This window comes from Phyllostomus hastatus, unplaced genomic scaffold, assembly GCF_019186645.2.
Source record: "Phyllostomus hastatus isolate PE091 unplaced genomic scaffold, TTU_PhHast_1.1 phas_scaffold_78, whole genome shotgun sequence".
NCBI lineage: Eukaryota > Metazoa > Chordata > Mammalia > Chiroptera > Phyllostomidae > Phyllostomus > Phyllostomus hastatus.
The window spans coordinates 69202371-69221664 of record NW_025334041.1 but is presented as its reverse complement, the minus strand read 5'-3'; the positions used below and the strand labels follow the sequence as shown (position 1 = coordinate 69221664).

Genomic DNA, 19294 nt, shown 5'->3' with positions numbered 1-19294 from the left:
TTCTGGTTGTACCACTTCTGTCTTACTATGGATTATTTTGGGGCCTAATCGACTTTATGTTTGGTGATCTGATAGGTGGAATGTAACTTATATGAGGCAAGCTCATAAGGAAGTAGTTTGGATCAACTTGAAAATATACAAAGGGCCATGAAGGAGTAGTTCAGTTGGTTAGAGCATTGTCCCATACACCAAAAGGCTGCAGGTTCAATCCTGTCAGCATGTACATAGGAGGCAACTGATGGATGTTTCTCATGTCAATATTTTTTTCCCCTTCTCCCCCTTTCCCTCCCTCTAAAATCACTAAACATATCCTCCGGTGAAGATTAATTAAAAAATACACACACACAAAGGAAATTAAGTATTTCAACAATGTTTTGGAATACACAAGCAAAACAAGTTTGTTGATAATGGATTGGAAGAGATGTTAGGTCAGAGATGTTACAATCTGAACAAAAAAGTGGTAGAGAAAATGGTATAAACTGATTTTTAAAATTCTGAGGAAGTGATAGGTAGATGCAGAAATGGAGACAGCAGGCACATTTATGCTATCCTTTTAAAAACGAAATCTAAGCTGTGAAAGGAGAGGGGTGTGGTATTTGAAAAGAGTTAAAGCTTCTTTATTTTTAGGCTTTAGAAGATGGGCTTGATTGTGGTTAAACCGAAAGGGGCAGGGGAGATGGGGAAATGGCGGGGCTGGAGGGGCTCCGCTGGACTTCTGAGCACTCATGTTGATGAACAAAACAAAATGAAAACAGAAACTAAACAAGAAGACCAAGCAGAAGTTGTAAGCTGTAATCAAGGGAAACAAGACAGTAGGAAAGTTCGACCTCTCTGCCAGCGGCCCCCTCCCGGCCAGCTGACCGCCACAGAGAAAAGCCTGGCTCGACAAAGCATCAGACACTATTTTCTGTTATATACCCACTTCTCCTTCCTTGCTATGAAGGGAAAGCAAACATCAATACCAATACCCAGAGTAAGATCAGACAGTCTGCATAGGATACATGTAAATTTCAACTCCCACTAAAGCATGATTTTCTCTTTCTCTTTTTGGAAAAAACATCCTTTATTAAGAACATCTAAAATTCCTCCACCAGCTATGGTCAGAGTTAAATTCTGATGCACTGCCTTGGAACGAGCACAGCCCCCTTCACATGATGATGTCCCTGGACAGCATCTGTTTGCTTGTTTGTCAGTAAGGTTCTTACTGTAAGTGCAGGGGCGGGGGTGGGGTGAAGGCAACGATGTAGTGCAAGGTTTTCCTTTTGGACATCCAGCAGCTTCACTTTTTTGAAGTTGGAGACAGAATAGTCCTTGAATGCCTTTCGAGATCATTTAGGCAGGCTGTCCATGGCTGCTGCAAAGTAGGTTTAGGAAACCTGTTCACTTCCTCACGCTGTGCAAGTAACTCCAAAGGGTTACCTCATTTCCAGGCTGAGGCGCGCCACCAGCTCACCTGGCTCTCCAGAAAGTGTCCTGGGCTCTAAGGAGGTAGACCCTCCAACTCCCCTCCCGACCGCTCTTCCACAAAGGTTAGACGAGTGCACAGACTCCGACCCCGGGGACCCGCTGGGCGCCCCGCATACCAGAATCGGTTCCGAAGCAGTCTGCCGGGGAGTCCGAGGAAGGTGTGGTGGCAGCTGCCACCAGGCCTCAGCAGGTTCTCCTTTCACCAAAGGCGACTATACCGTCCCCCTTACCTGGGCACCCCTCGTGGTCCCGCAGAGGCAATGCCAAGGCTCCATACTACCCTAGGCTCAAATCAGTGAGTAGGGAGACCCAACACTACGTAGGACTCCGAAGGCACCAGGCTGTAGCCCTTCCTCCGCGGGGCAGTACTTGGTGGCCCGAAGATGGCGGCGACGACTGGGCCAGACGGTCATTCCTCAGGGCGCCCTTGACTGGCTCCCGCCGCAGCGCCACCTATCTTGCTAGACTGGGGCCTAGGCGCGTGAGCAAAGGGCGAGAAGAAACGGTGATGAGCGCTCGGCGGGGCGAATCAGCAGCGAGGAGCTCTGGCAGAGCCCAATCAACGCCCAAGAGGCGGTGACACGAATAGGTTGCTAGTGGGCTGCTTGTGTGGCGAACGCCGAACGCCAGGTGTCGAGCACTCCGTCTCGCCGCTTCGCACGCGGTCTGCACCACGACTACTGAGAATATTGAGGAGCCTGGTGGCTGCTGACCGCCCGGTTCCCGACACCGGCCTAGGAGCGCCTCCTGCAGCGGTCCTGGACCACCTCCTTTAAGGGTACCCTTCCTCAGTGGTTGCTGCAGAGAGACATGACGGGTTCGGCGCCGGCCAAGTAGGAGAGTCGGCGGAGACCACGAAGTCCTCCCGGACTCGTTCCTCCGTCCAAGGAGCGGGGCAGACGGCATGTTCCCGCGGAGGCTGGCGGGCGCGGCGGCGGCAGCGGCGCGTGCTGTGCCGCGGAGTTGGGGCCTGCTCGCCCTCCTAGCCAATCAGTGTAGCTTCGTGACGGGCCTGCGCGTGCGGCGCGCGCAGCAGATCGCGCTGCTCTACGGCCGCCTCTACTCGGACAGTGCGCGCCGGGTCCTCCTTGGCCGCCTGTGGCGCCGGCTGCGGGGCCGCTCGGGCCATGCCTCGGCGGTGATGGCAGCGCTTGCGGGCGTCTTCGTGTGGGACGAGGAGCGTATCCAAGAAGAGGAGTTGCAGAGGTAGGCCCCGTGGCGTGGTCGCTACCCGCCGGTGGTGGCGCGCCTCAGGTGGGGAGAGCGGGACCTTGAACCTGAGTCCGCTCGCGTGGTGTTTGAAGCGGCGGTGGAGTAGCTGGATCCTCTTTTAGCAATCTGCGCTTTTCTTGGTTGCCTCTGTTAATTCTATTTGTCGGGCTAAAAGTAACAGGTTGTATAGGTTAATGTAGGAGGGAGATTGTGAATGGGGACCAGGATCCTAAAGAAATAGCATTTTAAAAAATAAAAGATGTTGAAGGCACGTACCTGCGGCTGTTGTTCGCCTGATCTTTAACCCAGAAAGGTGCAAATTCAAGACGAGTTGTAGGTTTTACCTAAGGGGATAGACAGGCAATTTAGAAAGTGACCTCATTCCGAGTGGGACTTGGTCAGAAGTGCCAAGAGAGCTTTTGTCATTGTGACTCTTGTGGCAGAATGATGACACTTAAACCTGTAAAAAAATACTTGTATTTTGCTATTCTAACTAGGACTTTGAAGGTACTGTTTTATTTGGCTCTGAAACCATGCTGTCATCATCAAAACCTCAGTGTGGAAAGTGTGTACCATTGACTGAATTTGTTAATCTGTGACTCCAAATCGGAGTCCTTACAGTTTTCAAGGTTTCCTAGCGAAACCTTGTTTCAGCGCTTGCTTTACATTGTCTCTGTATTTTCTTTTTCAACAGATGCTGTATTCTTAAACTGTTCTTTCTCTCCATACCATGCACACTGTGCCCCTGAACTCTGAAACTGATTTCAGGAACCTAGAACGATCCCCTTCCCCCACCAAATGCCATACAGGTTTACTTATTTCAGATATTTCTTCTGTTATTCCACATTTTTGGTTTGGTTAAAAACGGAAATACTGAAGTAAAGGTAACACTGTGACCTGTTTGGAGGTGTAGCACCCAGGTGCCAGGCATATTTGCGCAACACTGTGTGAGTTGTAATTAAATGCAAATTTATCTTAAGAACTGTATCTTAAAAAAATACTAAAAAGTATCTCAGTACTTTTCATAGCAGGAAGAATGACTGGTTTAGGGATACAATTTAAAGCCATAACCACAAATAATCTTATCCACAAATAAGTTAAGATATCAAAGCATGATTGGTAGTTTGCCTAGTTTCTGTTAGTATTCTTTCGCTGCTTGTCCATTTTTTTTTTCTGGTGAAACAGTCTCAGGTGTAAGAAATTAAAGAAAACTTATAAATTGAGAAATTATCAGTTAGCTGTTATAATTTTCATTTTGTGTTTTTGGTGATAAAACACCCATGTTCCACATTGATTGAAGTTTGAGGGGAAAATTAAAATTCCCATACGAATCTGTTTGGAGAAGAGAAAGACCAGAAAAGGGCTATTGGGTGCAAAAGAGAGGGAAGATGTATGGGGATTGGGAGCTGAATGGTCTTGGAGCCTAGGGAGTAGATGACATTCTTTGACTTACTTCATGTGTTTTTTTATGGAGATATGTCCTGGAGTCTCTGTTTAGTGCGACTCCCATTTGCAGGAGCTAGAAGGGAAAATAAGCTAGAAAATCAAAGCAGTAAACATTTGAGTTAGTAGTCACTCTCCACTGTGGCAGAAAGATGACACCACATCATGCCCAGTATTCATCCCATTTGCCTCTCTTTGGTTTGTTTCTGAAATCCAGGAGGCAGTTGAAACTCTTAGTTCTAACTCAGCTCCTAAACTGGGATTGCTCTGTGTTAAGCCGCTTGGGAATTTCTGAAGCTTAGATGAATGCCAGTCAGAACACCTGCTGTGCTTTTTTTGGACCCTGCAAGGGGTTGTTATAGAGAAGGCCCTCATTTGTTCAGTTCATGCTTGAATTCAGTCATATACTTAAAATTTGATGAAGTCCATTTTGAGGGCTTTTTTAATGTCTTTTTTTAAGACTTCATTTATTTTTAGAAAGAGGGGAAGGGAGGGAGAACGAGAGGTAGAGAAACATCAGTGTGTGGTTGCCTCTCACACCCCCCTAACTGGGGACATGGCCTGCAATCCAGGCATATGCCCTGACTGGGAGTTGAACCAGCAACCCTTTGGTTCTCAGGCTAGTGCTTCATCCACTGAGCCACACCAGCCAGGGATTAATGTCTGTCTTGATAGGGAGGCAAATAATATGCTGTTCAACTATACCTTGGTTGTATGGTAGTTCGTTTCATAGGTCTTTGTTCTGATAGCTTGTCCTCTTTATATTTTATTCAATACAGTATTCTGGGTCCAGGTTAGCTTTTTTTGCTTGGTGTTTATTCTGTTTGCTTTAACAGAGGCACTGCTGATGTTGTCATAGCTAGCTTAGAACACTTTAGATCTTTTTTGTTCTAGTGAGATGATTTTGGGTAGCTTCCATGATGGAACACAGTTAAATATTCCTCAGGACAAGTGCATTTCTTTCATTGTTAAAGGAAGAAGAGAATAATTATCTTAATTATCTTGTGACCCTTAAATCACAGCCTTTGGTTCTTATGTGCTGTTTCTATACCAACTTGTACTGGTAAAAGCTAATTCTGCGATTGCTGTCTTGATTAAACAGGATAGCTCTTTGAATATGTGCTTTACAGTAGCATGTGTTTTTTCTACTGTTATTTGAGTTCCTATTCAGAATGAAAAAGAGTAACCTTGCTTTATATTGTCTTCTGTTTAATGACATCTGAACAACACATAGGATCTTACTAATCTAGCAACAGGAAGAAAATTTAAGAAAAGAAAGGTGACACATGTAGAAATCAAGTCTAATGCTTAGTCTAGTATTCTTACTCACTTGGCTTCAATTAAACAAACAAAATCACTTCAATCACTATTTTTGGTGCTACCTGGCATTATGTAAGCCCAGGGCAAATCTTGTGGAAAAATACAATAGTAATTTTTTTATTGCTTTGGAACACTTAAGAAAAAAGTACAGGAATGAAAAGAGGAAGGAAGATAAAAAATATGAAAGGCTGAGGGAAATGTTCCATTAACCTTCCCTCTTTTTTAAAAGTTGCACTTTGTTGCTCTAGAAATTTGAGTAAATAATTGGCAGTAAAGTTTCATACAGAAAATTGGCTGTTTTCTCATTTATGCCTTTTAGGGCATTCTGAATACTTTTGACTTCAATATGTCATTAACTAGGTAAATAATCAATGAAAAATCCTTTTGACTTAAAGGAATTTTTAAAAAACTTTTGTCACTTGAGTGTATTTTACTGTTACTGTCTTCTTCTGTCATCGGAACTACATAAAAGCTGACTTGAATTTTTTGAGCTTGTCTTCACAATTTTACCATTAACCAGTTGGCCCAGAATTGTAGTTTGCTAACTGATGTCCTATTTCTAGGTGTGTCCCATAACAGTTGTACTTAAAAGTCTCTAATTTTGACAATAATTTGGAATTTGAGAAGGAGATTATGTGTAGTGAGTCAGTTGTCTTTCTAAGTTGAACCACATGTGGTTATAGTGATTTTTCTGTTTTCTTGGTTTATGCCTTCAATTTCACCAGCTCTCCATCCAGCCTTTCTCAAATATTGAACTGACTATAGTTTTGGAGAAGGGGAAGCATTTGACTGTCTTGATCCTCTTACTAATCTGTTGGTTGTATTACTATTTTGGGAGTAATCTCTTTTGTCCTTCTTTCCTTCTTATTACTTGTTTATGTCTGTGAGATAATAAGGTTTAGACCACCCTGCCCAAACAAGATTTGGAACAGCAGGCTGCAGAGAGATGTGGTGAGAGGTTTTTCCTTCCTTTATGTATAGGGTAGTGAGTGACTTTGTGCACCCGGGTCTGTCCTGTCAGCATTTAGCGGTTGAGACCTTTCAGAGATGTGAACCTGGGAAGATGATCGTTTACATTTTCATAATGCAGTCTTGCTCCAGGGTTCATATTGTGCTATTAAAAAAATGAATATTCTTTACAAGACATTCCTTGTCCCCTTAGGAACTTAGTCTCATAATTTTAATAAAGGCCACTTATTGCTCTTAATTATGTGGGTCAGAAGCTCTGTACCACTTTGAGCCCTTGGAGGCCATGAAAAATATTGCTTATAGTCATATAGTTTAATTTTCTTAAAATCTTATTACTCTGTAATTTAGTGAGCCTCTGATATATTTTTAATAAACTATTCCTGCCCCCTTCATTATGTGATAAGGATTACATTTGAGAGTGGTGCTTATTTTTAATTAAAGGATACTTAACTAGTCCTAAAAAGTGCTGTAATTGGTGCCATGTGATGCCTGACTTATTCTTTGAGCAAATCTTACTGTGGTTTTGCTTTTTTTCTCCTCTGCAAGATCTTATTGCCTACTCTAAAGTTCCTTCCCTATTTCTATGTTTGCAGTGGTGGCAGTGAATCCTATTTTGCAACTTTTAATTCAAATTAAAACTTTTCTAAATTGGTTAAACCTTTTCATCAGAATAGCAGTATAAAAAAGAAACTGATATTGGTTAATTTAAGACAAAAAGAAATTAATCAAAAAAGTGTTAGGTCACTCAGAACATTGATAAGGCCAAAGTACAGGTTGGCCAACAGAACGGCCAAGACCAGCTATAGGAGTAATATCCTCAGGACACTGTTGGTGGTTTTTGTTTCCCCTAGATCGGTTGCACTGCTGCACCTCAACTCCCTCAAGATCACTGAGAATAATGTTCAAAAGATCCTGTGCCTTTCTTATTTCCTCAGGATTCAAGTCTCTACCAGAGAAGGGGGCCACATCCCCCCTATTCTGGGAGTCTCCCAAATTGTAAAAGTTTTCAGTCAGTCAGAACAACAAATTTCCCCCTACATAAATGTTTTCATCTAACTCCAAAGTTTAAAATTCAGAGAATTGGAATTTTAGTGCTAATCAAAACCTTCAAGAAAGTATCCTCGCTTTACAGGTAAAATGACTTGCATTAGATAACACAGATCTCTAGATTCAACATCATTTCATATTTCTTTAAACTTTTAATATTGGGTTACCAGTATAACTTTGAATTTTTGACTTTTAAAGCACTGTATTACTGTAATCTTTTAATAAGAATTTGGATTATTGAGGCCTACTTTCATATTCACTCATTTGCTCAATTTATATAGTAAATAAGTGTTAAGCATCTAATGTTGACCAGGCACTTGATAGGAGCTGGGAATACAAATATGCAACAACGGATTTGGGGCCATTAGGGAATTCATAGTTTAATAAGGTAGGCAGTTAAGTGTTATGTTTCTGTAGAAAAAAGTAAATGTAGTAAATGTATATGGTTAATTGTAATTGTATATGGTTAAATGTATAGTGAACCTTGAGGATTTTTTTAAAGGTTGAAAAGGAGTAAAAGGGCACTTCCAACAGAATGTGTCAGTAGTTGGTGTTTTCTTTGTCTCGAATCATAGAAGAGTTCTATATGACATAGATAGCCAACAGTCTTTCTTTCCTATTTGCTATTTAAAGGTTAAGGGGAAAGTACAAGTCATGTTTTAGAAACTTATTATAAAATGTTTCAGATATATAAAAGATTTAAAGAATAACATGAATGTTACAAATACAGTTATTTTTAAGAAATAAAATATTATAAATAAGCTAAAACCACTTTGGTACCCTTTTCCAATTGAAATATCCTCTCTCCCCCAGATTATCCCAATTTGTTGTATTTTATTCCCACTCTCTTTTATTCATACACACACATCCCTAAATGATGTATAATGACACATAGTATGATATGTGTTTTGTTTTGAATGTTTTAAAGCTTTATGAAGTCCTGTACAAAATACTAACAAACTGAATCCAGCAGCATGTAGAAAGGATTATACAGTATGAACAAGTGGGATTTAACCCAGAAAAGCAAGGTTAGTTCATCATATAAAAGTCAATTTAATATACCATGTTAAAAGAATAAAGGACAAAAACCACATGATTATCTCAATAAATGCAGAAAAAACATTTGACAAAATCCAACCTTCTTTTGTGTTTAAAAAAGAAAATATTTAACAAACAAAGAATAGAAGGAAACTTCCTCAACCTTATAAAGGGCACTATGAAAAACACTGCTGACAGCATAGTTAATAGGGAAAGACTGAAAGCTTTCTCCCTAAGGTCAGGAACAAGACAAAGATGTGTTCTCAGCCACTCCTATTTAACATTGTAATGTACGTACTTGCCCGGGAAATCAAGCAAGATAATGAAATAACAGGCATCCAGATTGGAAAAGAAGTAACACTATCTGTATTTGAAGTTGACTTGACCTTGTATATAGAAAATCATAAGGAACCCACAGGAACCTATTAGAGCTAAGAAATGAGTTCACCAAGGTTGTGAGATACATGATCAATATTTAAAAATCATATTTCTATGCACTAGCAATGAATAATCCAAGAATAAAATAAAAACAATTTCATTTATAATAGCATCAAAAAGAATAAAATATTAAGGGATAAATTTTTTAAAAGATTTTATTTTATTTTATTTTTTAGAGAGGGAAGGGAGGGAGAAAGAGAGAGAGAGAGAGAGAGAGAAACATCAATGTTGGGTTGCTAGGGGTCATGGCCTGAAACCCAGGCATGTACCCTGACTGGGAATCGAACCTGTGATACTTTGGTTCGCAGCCCACGCTCAATCCACTGAGCTACACCAGCCAGGGCTTAAGGGATAAATTTAACAAAAGTGAATGACATGGTAAACTGCAAAAGATCATTGAAAGAAATTTTTAAAAACATGAATGAGAAGATATACTGAGTTCATGGGTTAGCACACTTAATATTGTTAAGATGACAATACGAGCCACAGCAATTTGTAAATACAGCACAGTTCCTATTAAAATCATAGGCTGTTTTGTAGAAATTTCCATGTAAGTAAGCCGATACTTACATGGAAATGAGACAAAGCCAGAATAGTCAAAGCAGTTCAGGGGGGTCGGTAGGGAGACAGATTTGGAGAACTCACCCTTCCCAATTTCAAAAATCACAATAATTAAGATGATATGGTACTGGCATATGGATAGATGTACAAATTGTTGAAATAAAATAGAAAATTTGGAAGTAAACCCTTACATTTATGGTGAATTAATTTTTAGCAAAGGTGCCAAGACAATTCAGTGGGGAGAGAATAGTCTTCAACAGATGGTACTGGGACAACTGGAGATATACATGCAAAATAATGAATTTAGACCCCCTACTTCACATCATACACAAAAATGGATCAAAGACCTAAACGTAAGCTAAAACTAAAACTCTTATAAGAAAATATCTGTGTAAGTCCTTACTACCTTGATTGGGCAAAGGTCTGATACAATACCAAAAACAATCAGCAATCAGAGAAAAAATAGATTAAATGGACTTCATCAAAATTAAATTTTTGTGTATCAAAGTTCACTAGCAAGAAAGTGAAAAGACAACCCACAGAATGCAAGAAAATATTTATAAATTGTATATCTGATAAGAGATTTGTATCCAGAATATATAAGAATTCTTTACAATTCAACAATAAAAGTCAACTCAATTTAAAAATAGTTAAAATTTCAATAGATATTTCTCCAAAGAGACACAAATGGCCAGTAAGCACTTGAAAATATGCTCAACATTATTAGTTATTAGGGAAAGGCAAATTGAAGGCCACGTGAGTTACCATTTCACACGCACTAGGGTTACTAGAATCAAAAAGATGGACAATGACAAGTGTTGGCAAGGGTGTGAAGCAGTTTGAACTCTCATACATTGTTGTGAGTGTAAAATGATGCAGCTGCTTTGAAAAATAATTTGTCAGTTCCTCAAAAAGTTAAACATGACTCAGCAAATCCATTTCTTAGAATCTACACTAGAGAACTAAAAACCTACATCCACACAAAAACATGTACACAAATGTTCAAAGCCATACTATAATAGACACAAAGTGAAAACCTAACTGTCCATCATCTAATGAATGGATACCAAAAATGTGTATCCACACAATGGAATATTATTCAGCCATAAAAAGGAATAAAAACAACATGAATAAACCTTGAAAATAGATTAAATGAAAAAAGCCAGACACAAGAGATCATAATGTATGATTCCATTTATATGAAATGGCCAGAATAGGTAAGTCCATAGAGATAGTAGATGAATGGTTACCCAGGTCTGTGGGGAGGTAGGGATGAGGAGTAACTGTTGATAAGCATAGGTTTCTTTTGGGGATGATGAAAATGTTCTGGAATTAGTAGTGATGGTTTTACAACCTTGTGACTATGCAAAAAAGCACTGAATTGCATACAGTAAAAGGATGATTCTTAAGATAGATGAATTACATCTTTTTAAAAGAGGCAGAAAAATATATAAATACTCTTATAATATAACAGGAAGACAACCCAGTTAAAAATAAGCAAAAGGTATTAAATGAGTGTTCACATTCATAAACATTTTTTAAAAGATTTTATTTAAGCCCTGGCTGGCGTAGCTCAGTGGATTGAGCGCGGGCTGTGAACCAAAGCATCGCAGGTTTGATTCCCAGTCAGGGCACATGTCTGGGTTGCAGGCCATGGCCCCCAGCAACCACACATTGATGCTTCTTTCTCTCTCTCTCTCTCTTTCTCCCTCCCTTCCCTCTCTAAAAATAAATAAATAAGAACTTTTTAAAAAAGGTTTACAAATCCTTGTAGATCTTCTACAAATAAGATCTTTTAAAAAAATCGTATTTATTTATTTTTAGAGAGAGGAGAGAAACATCAGTGTGTGGTTGCTTCTTGGTCACTCCAAACTGGGCAGCTGGCCCAGTACCCAGTTACCCTGTACTAACTAAGAAACTTAATTGGAAGCAGAATAAAATTTTCTCTGCCATGTCTTCATTTTATGTGTGTGGGTATTCATTTGGAAAATCTTTGTTTTACTTTTCTTTCTAAAAATTAAAATTTTTAATATATTTATTTTTTAAAATGTATTTATTTATTTTTAGAGAGAGGGGAAGGAAGGGAGAAAGAGAAGGAGAGAAACATTGATACACAAGAGAAACATAGATTGGTTGCCTCTTATACTCCCCCAATGGGGGACCTCGCCCGCAACCCAGGCATGTGCCCTGACTGGGAATCCAACCGGTGGCCCTTTGGTTTGAAGGTCAGCACTCAATCCACTGAGCCATACCAGCCAGGGCTAATTCATAAACCTTAATAGTTAACATTTGAGGGCCAATTTACATATATATTTATTTAATTTTTATAACCAACCTTTGAGGCAGGCACTATTATTCCCATTTCACAGATTAAGAAATGGAGACTAGTTAAGTAATTAAATATATTAATGAATCTTGGAGTAGGAATCAGACTATGGAACTTACATTTTTATTCACTCTATGCTCTTTTAAACCTATGTTATTCTTATGCTGGTATTTGTGTGGACATGACATTTCCTAGGACTGATGCCAACCACCTGTACTATGCCTGTTGTTTTTCTCCTTTTCAGATCCATTGATGAAATGAAACGGTTGGAGGAAATGTCAGCTATGTTTCAGAGCCCTGGGGTTGAGCGCCACCCGCCAGAACCAAAATCCCAAACAGGAGGGAGTGAAGCTGCAGGGGCCAAAGAGCAACCTTGGGAAATGGTGATGGATAAGAAACACTTTAAGCTGTGGCGGCGCCCTATTGCAGGCTCCCATCTTTACCAGTACAGAGGTGAGCCCAGCTTGGCTGCTTTGTAAGTGTGTTCCATGGTTGCCCATGTGTGCAGGCCTTCTGTTCCTTATATTCTCTATAAACTGTCTTGTTCTGGCTATTTCTCAGGAAATTTGCCATGTTTTCCTGTTTGTTGTTTTTCCTCTCTTAGATGATAAGTGTCTCAGTGTCTTCTTTGCTATACTTTGCTGTAGGGTGTCTTTGCTGCCCCAATAAGATTTCTAATTTCTGAATCTGCCTTTAAGATCTGTCAGAACTATAATTGAAATACAGTTAAATGATAGGAATAGGTGAGTGATGAGAGTGTGGCAAACATCCATGATTCTTACTTGTCATTCTAGTTTTTGGAACCTACACAGATGTGACACCCCGGCAGTTCTTCAATGTTCAGGTGAGTGCATTTTTCTTCCCCCATTTGGAGCCTCTAAGCCTGGAAATTCACTTAACCACCGTCCACATGAATAATTTCTCTGAATCAGAAGACATTGACTTCATACATCCATCTATCTCTGTTCCCCCTCATCTCACATTAAATCGCATCTGGGTAAACATTAGACTTACATCTTTGTCTACTGGGGATGAGACCAATTTTACCCCTTTAATAACTAGTTTATGATTATAACACCCACTGTAATATGCACGAGCATACTTCCCTCTCAGGGCTGTTGGAAAGATCAAACAGAGGAATGTATTTGAATGCTTTAATATGTTTTATAAGGATTTGTAGTTGTTTACTTTCTAAACAATTTGAGGTTAAGTTGTATACTTGACCCTTTATTTTAGAATTCTTCGGTATGTATATACTAAAACTAGACATATTCTCTTAACCATTGTGCCATTAATCAAAGTTGGTAAATTTAACATCAATGCAACATTTACCATACATAATCTGTTTATATTCTAGTTTTATATATTGACCCATTAATGTCCTTTGTAGCATTTTCTTCGGTATCAGTTCAGTTAGGAGTTAGTAATTTGAAACATTTCCACAGTGAAGGTTTTTTTTTTTAAGGAGAAGGAAGCATCTGTTCAAAGACTGCTTTTGTCTTTGTAGGGAGACATGAAAAGTGGTGGCAGGACCATCCAGAGTTTTACAATAAAGTTTTTTTCCCTCCTGGATTTTTTATTTGTTTTGCTGGGATTTTAGTAACTAGTTGATGATTATAATAGGCACTATAATATGCAAGTGCACACTTTCCCCTACACACTGAATTTTGTCAACTTACATTGAATTTTCCTTGGTTTGGATGTGTCTAATAGTGTCTTATTTTGAAATTCCTTAGTTACTCGTGATAAAAAAATTTTTAAGTAAACTACTTGCATTTCTTTCTGTGAGGTATATACTCATTCTTTTGGACTTTTTGTCTGTTTAAAACTTCTTAGAATTGTTCTACACTTACACATTTATATCACTGTCTATTATATATTCCCCAGGTACACCTGTTATACAGGGTTTTTTTTTCTTACACTGTACTTTGGTTTGTCTTTTTCTTGTTAACGATTCACTCTCAAGGTAATGGTATTGGCCTACAAGAAGAGATGTTAAAAGCCTTGTCTGTAGTTGTAAACACAGCCATGTCTTTCACATTTCAGCACTTAAAGGTTGGATTGCTGTTTTAGGAAAAGTCCTTGGGTCAGAGGCCCAAGCCTCTGGAGAAGGCTTCTGCAACTTTGTTTTAAATCTCTTGAGTGTTTTTCTTTTCATAAGCTGGATACAGAGTATAGAAAAAAGTGGGATGCCCTGGTGATCAAGCTGGAAGTGATCGAGAGAGACGTGGTTAGTGGTTCTGAGGTTCTTCACTGGGTAACACATTTTCCTGTGAGTATTTTTACTTTTGGTTTTATTTTTATTATCTCCATGTGAGGCACAACAATAATACTGCTCCTTTTTTATTTTTAGTATCCAATGTACTCACGGGACTATGTTTATGTTCGGCGGTACAGTGTGGATCAGGAAAACAATGTGATGGTGTTGGTGTCACGGTATGTATGGTAGCCTGGGGCTTCTGCTGAATTCTGTTAGCTGCGTCCTTCATTCATATATGTCTGTAGTGGGTTTGCATTTTCTCAGTGCCCTTATAAGCGAAGCCCAGGCCCCAACTGTCCCAACTAGAACATGAGATTGAAGGGATATAAGCTTTTCATTAAATAATTTCTTCAGTTTCTTAATACTGATAATTTTAAAAAGAAGTGCTGTCTTCAACACAAAACTTAGTGAGCTGGGAGTTACCAAAGGAACTCACTTTGAGAAGTTACTTTGTATTCATTTGTCTTAGTGACTCCTGTGTTGTATTTTATAAGGGCCAGGTTTTTAGATTTTCTTCTTAACTTTAGCTTCTATGCTATTTATGCTGTTTTCAAGTAGACATTGCTCAGTTTCCTTAACTTTTCTCTTTGCTAGTGCTGTGGAGCACCCTAGTGTGCCGGAGTCCCCAGAATTCGTAAGGGTCAGATCATATGAATCCCAAATGGTTATCCGTCCTCACAAGTCATTTGATGAGGTGAGTTTTACATCCTTTAAGATGTGATATGTAGTGGCTTTGGAATTTTCTCAAGGAATGCTTTTATCTGAAATGGGGAGGGTGTAGGTTGCTGTAGGATAGTGGTTCTCAGAATCCCCTGGAGCTTGTTACAGTATAGTGCTAAGCTGTGGCCTGAAAATTTGTGTTTTTAAGAAGTTCCCAGGTGAGGCTGATGCTGTGGTCTGGGGACTGCACTTTGGGAACCCCTGCCATAGGCTGATGGGCCTGGGGCTTCCCCCACAGCAATGTCCTATTTATCTGAGACGAGATAATAGCCCCTGATTCATTAGCCTGTGGTTAGCATCATTCTTTAGGAACTGGAGTGAGTACTTTTCCAGTCAAATTTCACCACAGTGGGAAGAACATTCATGTATATAACCTTTCTAGACTTCTGTCTGCTTGTAAAATGAGGGGGTTGGACCAGCGATTTTCAACCTTTTTCATCTCACGGCACACCTAAACTAATCACTAAAATTCTGTGACACACCAAAAAATGTTTATTGCTGATCTGAGAAAAAAATAGGTATAACTTTGATTCATTCACACCAGGTGGCTGTTTTTGTGTTGGTTGTTGTCTTTTTTTTTTAATATTTTATTTTATTTTGAGAGAGAGGGGAAGGGAGAGAGAAAGAGAGGAAGAGAAACATCAGTGTGTGGTTGGCCCCTCACGTACCCCATCCTGGGAACCTAGCCCACAACCCAGGCATGTGCCCTGACTGGGAATCAAACCAGTGGCCCTTTGGTTCACAGTCCAGCACTCAGTCCACTGAGCCACACCAGCCAGGGCTGTTGTCATTTTTTATTTGACACTCTTAAGGAAAAGAGACCAGTGCCCTAACTAAATAGTCAAGTATTGCATGTTTTAAAAATTCTTGCAGCATACCAGTTGAAAATCGTTGAGTTTAGACTAATGCTGTCTGCCTTCTTTAAAATTTTATGACTTCTTTGAGAATGTTTTCTCGCCATAGTGGGGTGTTTTCTTGTTTAGCCAAGTCTTTGTTGAGTATATATATTGATTCTAGTGGTTGCTCTTTTTAGTTCTATCTCACTATGTTTTTCTAGTACATGTGCTGCCAAATCAAGCACCTGTTTTATTTTATAATGGCACTTTTTTTTCTCCCCACCACTTGTTTTAGAGCTGTATGGACTTTGTTCTTTTTTTTTTTTTTTTTTTAGATTTTATTTATTTATTTATTTTTTAAAAGATTTTATTTATTTATTTTTAGAGAGGGGAGGGAAGGAAGGAAAGAAAGAAACAGAAACATCAATGTGCGGTTGCTGGAGGCCATGACCTGCAACCTAGGCATGTGCCCTGACTGGGGATCGAACCTGTGATGCCTGGTTCACAGCCCAAGCTCAATCCACTGAGCTATGCCAGCCAGGGCTTGAACTTTATTCTTTAGTGTGGTTTTGTTGTTTTCATCAGTTGTTGTATTTATACCACCTGAACTGGGACTTTTAAATATGACGGAAATTGTGTTCACTTCAGGCAGTGTGGTGTTTGCATCTCTTTTTATTGGGAGATCCCTGTGTTTACCCCTGAACTATTTTTAGAGAAGTATTTTTCAAACCATGGCTTACTACCCATTAATAGAGGAGAAAATTAGTTTAGTGAATTATGACTAGCTTGACAAAGGAAAAGAGTAAGTAAAACAATAGAAACTGTTTGAGTGTAAGTGTATTTCATGAGACTTGTTTGGTTGCATAATGTGTATGAGTGTATGTCTCTGAGAGAAGCTGGGAGAGGAAACTGGGTTGCAGTGTAAAAAGGATTATTTACAGTGTGTTGTGGTTAAAAAATGTTTGGAAGTCCTTGCTTTTGAAGATACAAAAGCAGTAAGATTCTATTGATGTCACTTTCTCTTAGGAAGGGGAGTTTAGATCAGGCTGGGAACAGTGTGGAAGGCAGACTTAACGCCTCTCTCCTTTCCTTTATGTTGCTTTTGAAATCTGAATCTTGTCCATATATTTCTATTTGAAAAAAAAAGTGACTTGAGTTCGGAAGACAGCATGGCTGTCTTCCGAAACTGAGCATGAAACAGGTAAAGCATAGTTCAGCACCTGGCAGAGTGTGTTGCATCTAGTAGGCACCCAATAAATAATTTCTTTAGCTGGGGTGAGGGACACTAGGAATTTTCTGTATGATTCTCTTAGTATATTTGTGACAGGCTCTTAACAAAAATGTGAGGCTTGAGTTGGTTTTTGTGAAAAGGCAGGTGGACTATATATATAGAGAGAGAGAGAGAGAGGAAACCAAGAAGGGCATGGTGGAAGGCTTGGTTCAACCAAACACAAAGATAAGAGTGAACCCTGTGTGTGTCCAACACTGCATAGAAAGGAAGGTAGAGGATAGTGGCAGTGATAGATTACATTGATGTATACAAAGGGTACTAGAAAAAAGCAGTCGAGTTTGGGTTTGCCTGATGGAAAATATGTTCTTGAGCTAAGAAATGGTGTTTTGTTTTACTTTTTACTGTGGATGATTTGAAATGTATATGAAAGATAAAGTATTAGTGACACCCTGATGTATCCATCCGAGCTTCAAAAGACCTCCGCTCACAGCCAGACTTGTTTTATCTGTGCCCTTTCCCATTCCCCTGATTATTTTGAAGCAAAGTCTAGCTTTGGTATAGAAGAACGCATGAAAGAACGCTTCTATAGATTTTTCAGTATTTATCTCAAAAAAAAGATTTTTGAAAACAATAAATAATCCCTAATATCAAGTATCTAGTCAGAGTTTGAATTTTTCTGGTTATTCATGAATTTTTTTAGTTGGTTTATTAGACTCAGGATCCAAATATTCAAACATTGAACCTTGTTTCTACTATGTCATTTTTTACAGAATTTGCTATGACTAATACTTTATTGCCTGTTATGTGCATGATGCCTTCATATTATCAAATATGACAGTTCTTGCAACAGCTCTGAGAGGCAGACATTTTACAGGTTAGGGCACTGAAGACAGAAACTTAAAGGATATATTTGATTTTATACAACTGTGTAATAATGGTCACCACTCTATATAACAATAGCCCCTAGTGCTTTATATGTGATTTGTTTCATTACAATGCTATGAGATAGGTATTAATGTCATTCCCAGTGAATAGACCAATGAATTGACATGCATTAAAGTTATTTCACCTGTCCACAGTCACACAAGCAGTATATGGTAGGAGCTTAGTTTTCAATCAAGGGTAAAACCGACCTCTAAGCCCAAATGCCAGCCAGCATTTATTGTCTATTCTGGTAAGTGGTACAGTCACAGATTGAACCTGCGTCCTCAGAATCCAGAACTGGTGCTCACTTTGTGCATTTTGCCAAGACACTTACCCTCAACGACAACTGTCAGCGTGTTTTAGTTCCCCATCTGGCACATGATTGAGCAGTGAAATGACTAATGATCAGGCTGAGAAAAAAAGAGAAAAATGAAGGTTTATGTCATTCTTCTCCTAAACCATCAGCCTCAGAATAGCAGGTTGTATATTGAATATAAAATTGCACTCATAAGAGGAGTATAAATCCTCAGATATCTAGAATATGTCTAATTTTAAAGGAAAAATTAATTTTAATATTTTTTGACATTCAATATTATTTAATATTAGTTGTGGGTATATACAGTGGTTAGACAATCATATAATTTACAAAGTGACCCTCTCAATATTTCAGGTGCTTACCTGCCACATTCATAGTCATAGTATTATTGACTATATTCTCTATGGTGTACTTTACATCCCTGTGACTATTCAGTAACTACCAATTTGTACTTTCACTCTCTTCACCTTTTTTCTTTTTTTTTAATCGTTGTTCAAGTACAGTTGTCTGTATTTCCCACCCCCCCACCAGTCCCCCCCCACCCCAGCCATCCCCACCTCCCTCCCCTGATCCCACCTGCCCTTGGTTTTGTCCATGTGTCCTTTATAGTTGTTCCTGAAAACCCTTCCCCCATTTCCCCCCATTATTCCCTCCTACCTCCCTTCTGGTCACTGTCAGTTTGTTCTTTATTTCAATGTCTCTTGTTATATTTTGCTTGCTTGTTTGTTTTGTTGATTAGATTCCACTTAAAGGTGAGATCATATGGTATTTGTCTTTCACCGCCATGCTTATTTCACTTAGCATAATGCTCTCCAGTTCCATCCATGCTGTCACAAAGGGTAGGAATTCCTTTTTTCTTCTGTGCAGTATTCCATCGTGTAAATGTACCATAGTTTTTTGTTCCATTCGGTTACTAATGGGCACTTAGGTTGCTTCTAGCACTTGGCTATTGTAAATTGTGCTGCTGTGAACATTGGGTGCATAGGTTCTTTTGAATTAGTGTTTCAGGGTTGTTAGGATATAATCCCAGCAGTGGAATTGCTGGATGAAAAGGCAGTTCCATTTTTAGTTTTCTGAGGAAATTCCATACTGTTTTCCACAGTGACTGCACCATCTCTTCACCTTTTTCATTCAACCCCCCAAACTCCCTCCCCTCTGACAACCATCAGTTTGTTCTCTGTATCTA

At 39.2% G+C, this 19294-nt stretch overlaps 1 protein-coding gene across 1 annotated transcript in view; it reads left to right on the top strand.

Moving 5' to 3' along the window:
• Positions 1-422: 422 nt before the first annotated feature.
• The window catches only part of STARD7 (StAR related lipid transfer domain containing 7), a 30673-nt gene continuing 11801 nt past the window's right edge, over positions 423-19294 (top strand). The window contains exons 1-6 of the mRNA XM_045827516.1: positions 423-2673; positions 12066-12274; positions 12616-12665; positions 13983-14093; positions 14175-14257; positions 14676-14775. Of these exons, the coding sequence (XP_045683472.1) occupies positions 2372-2673; positions 12066-12274; positions 12616-12665; positions 13983-14093; positions 14175-14257; positions 14676-14775 (855 nt within the window). The 5' untranslated portion in view covers positions 423-2371. The remainder of the gene's footprint in view (positions 2674-12065; positions 12275-12615; positions 12666-13982; positions 14094-14174; positions 14258-14675; positions 14776-19294) is intronic.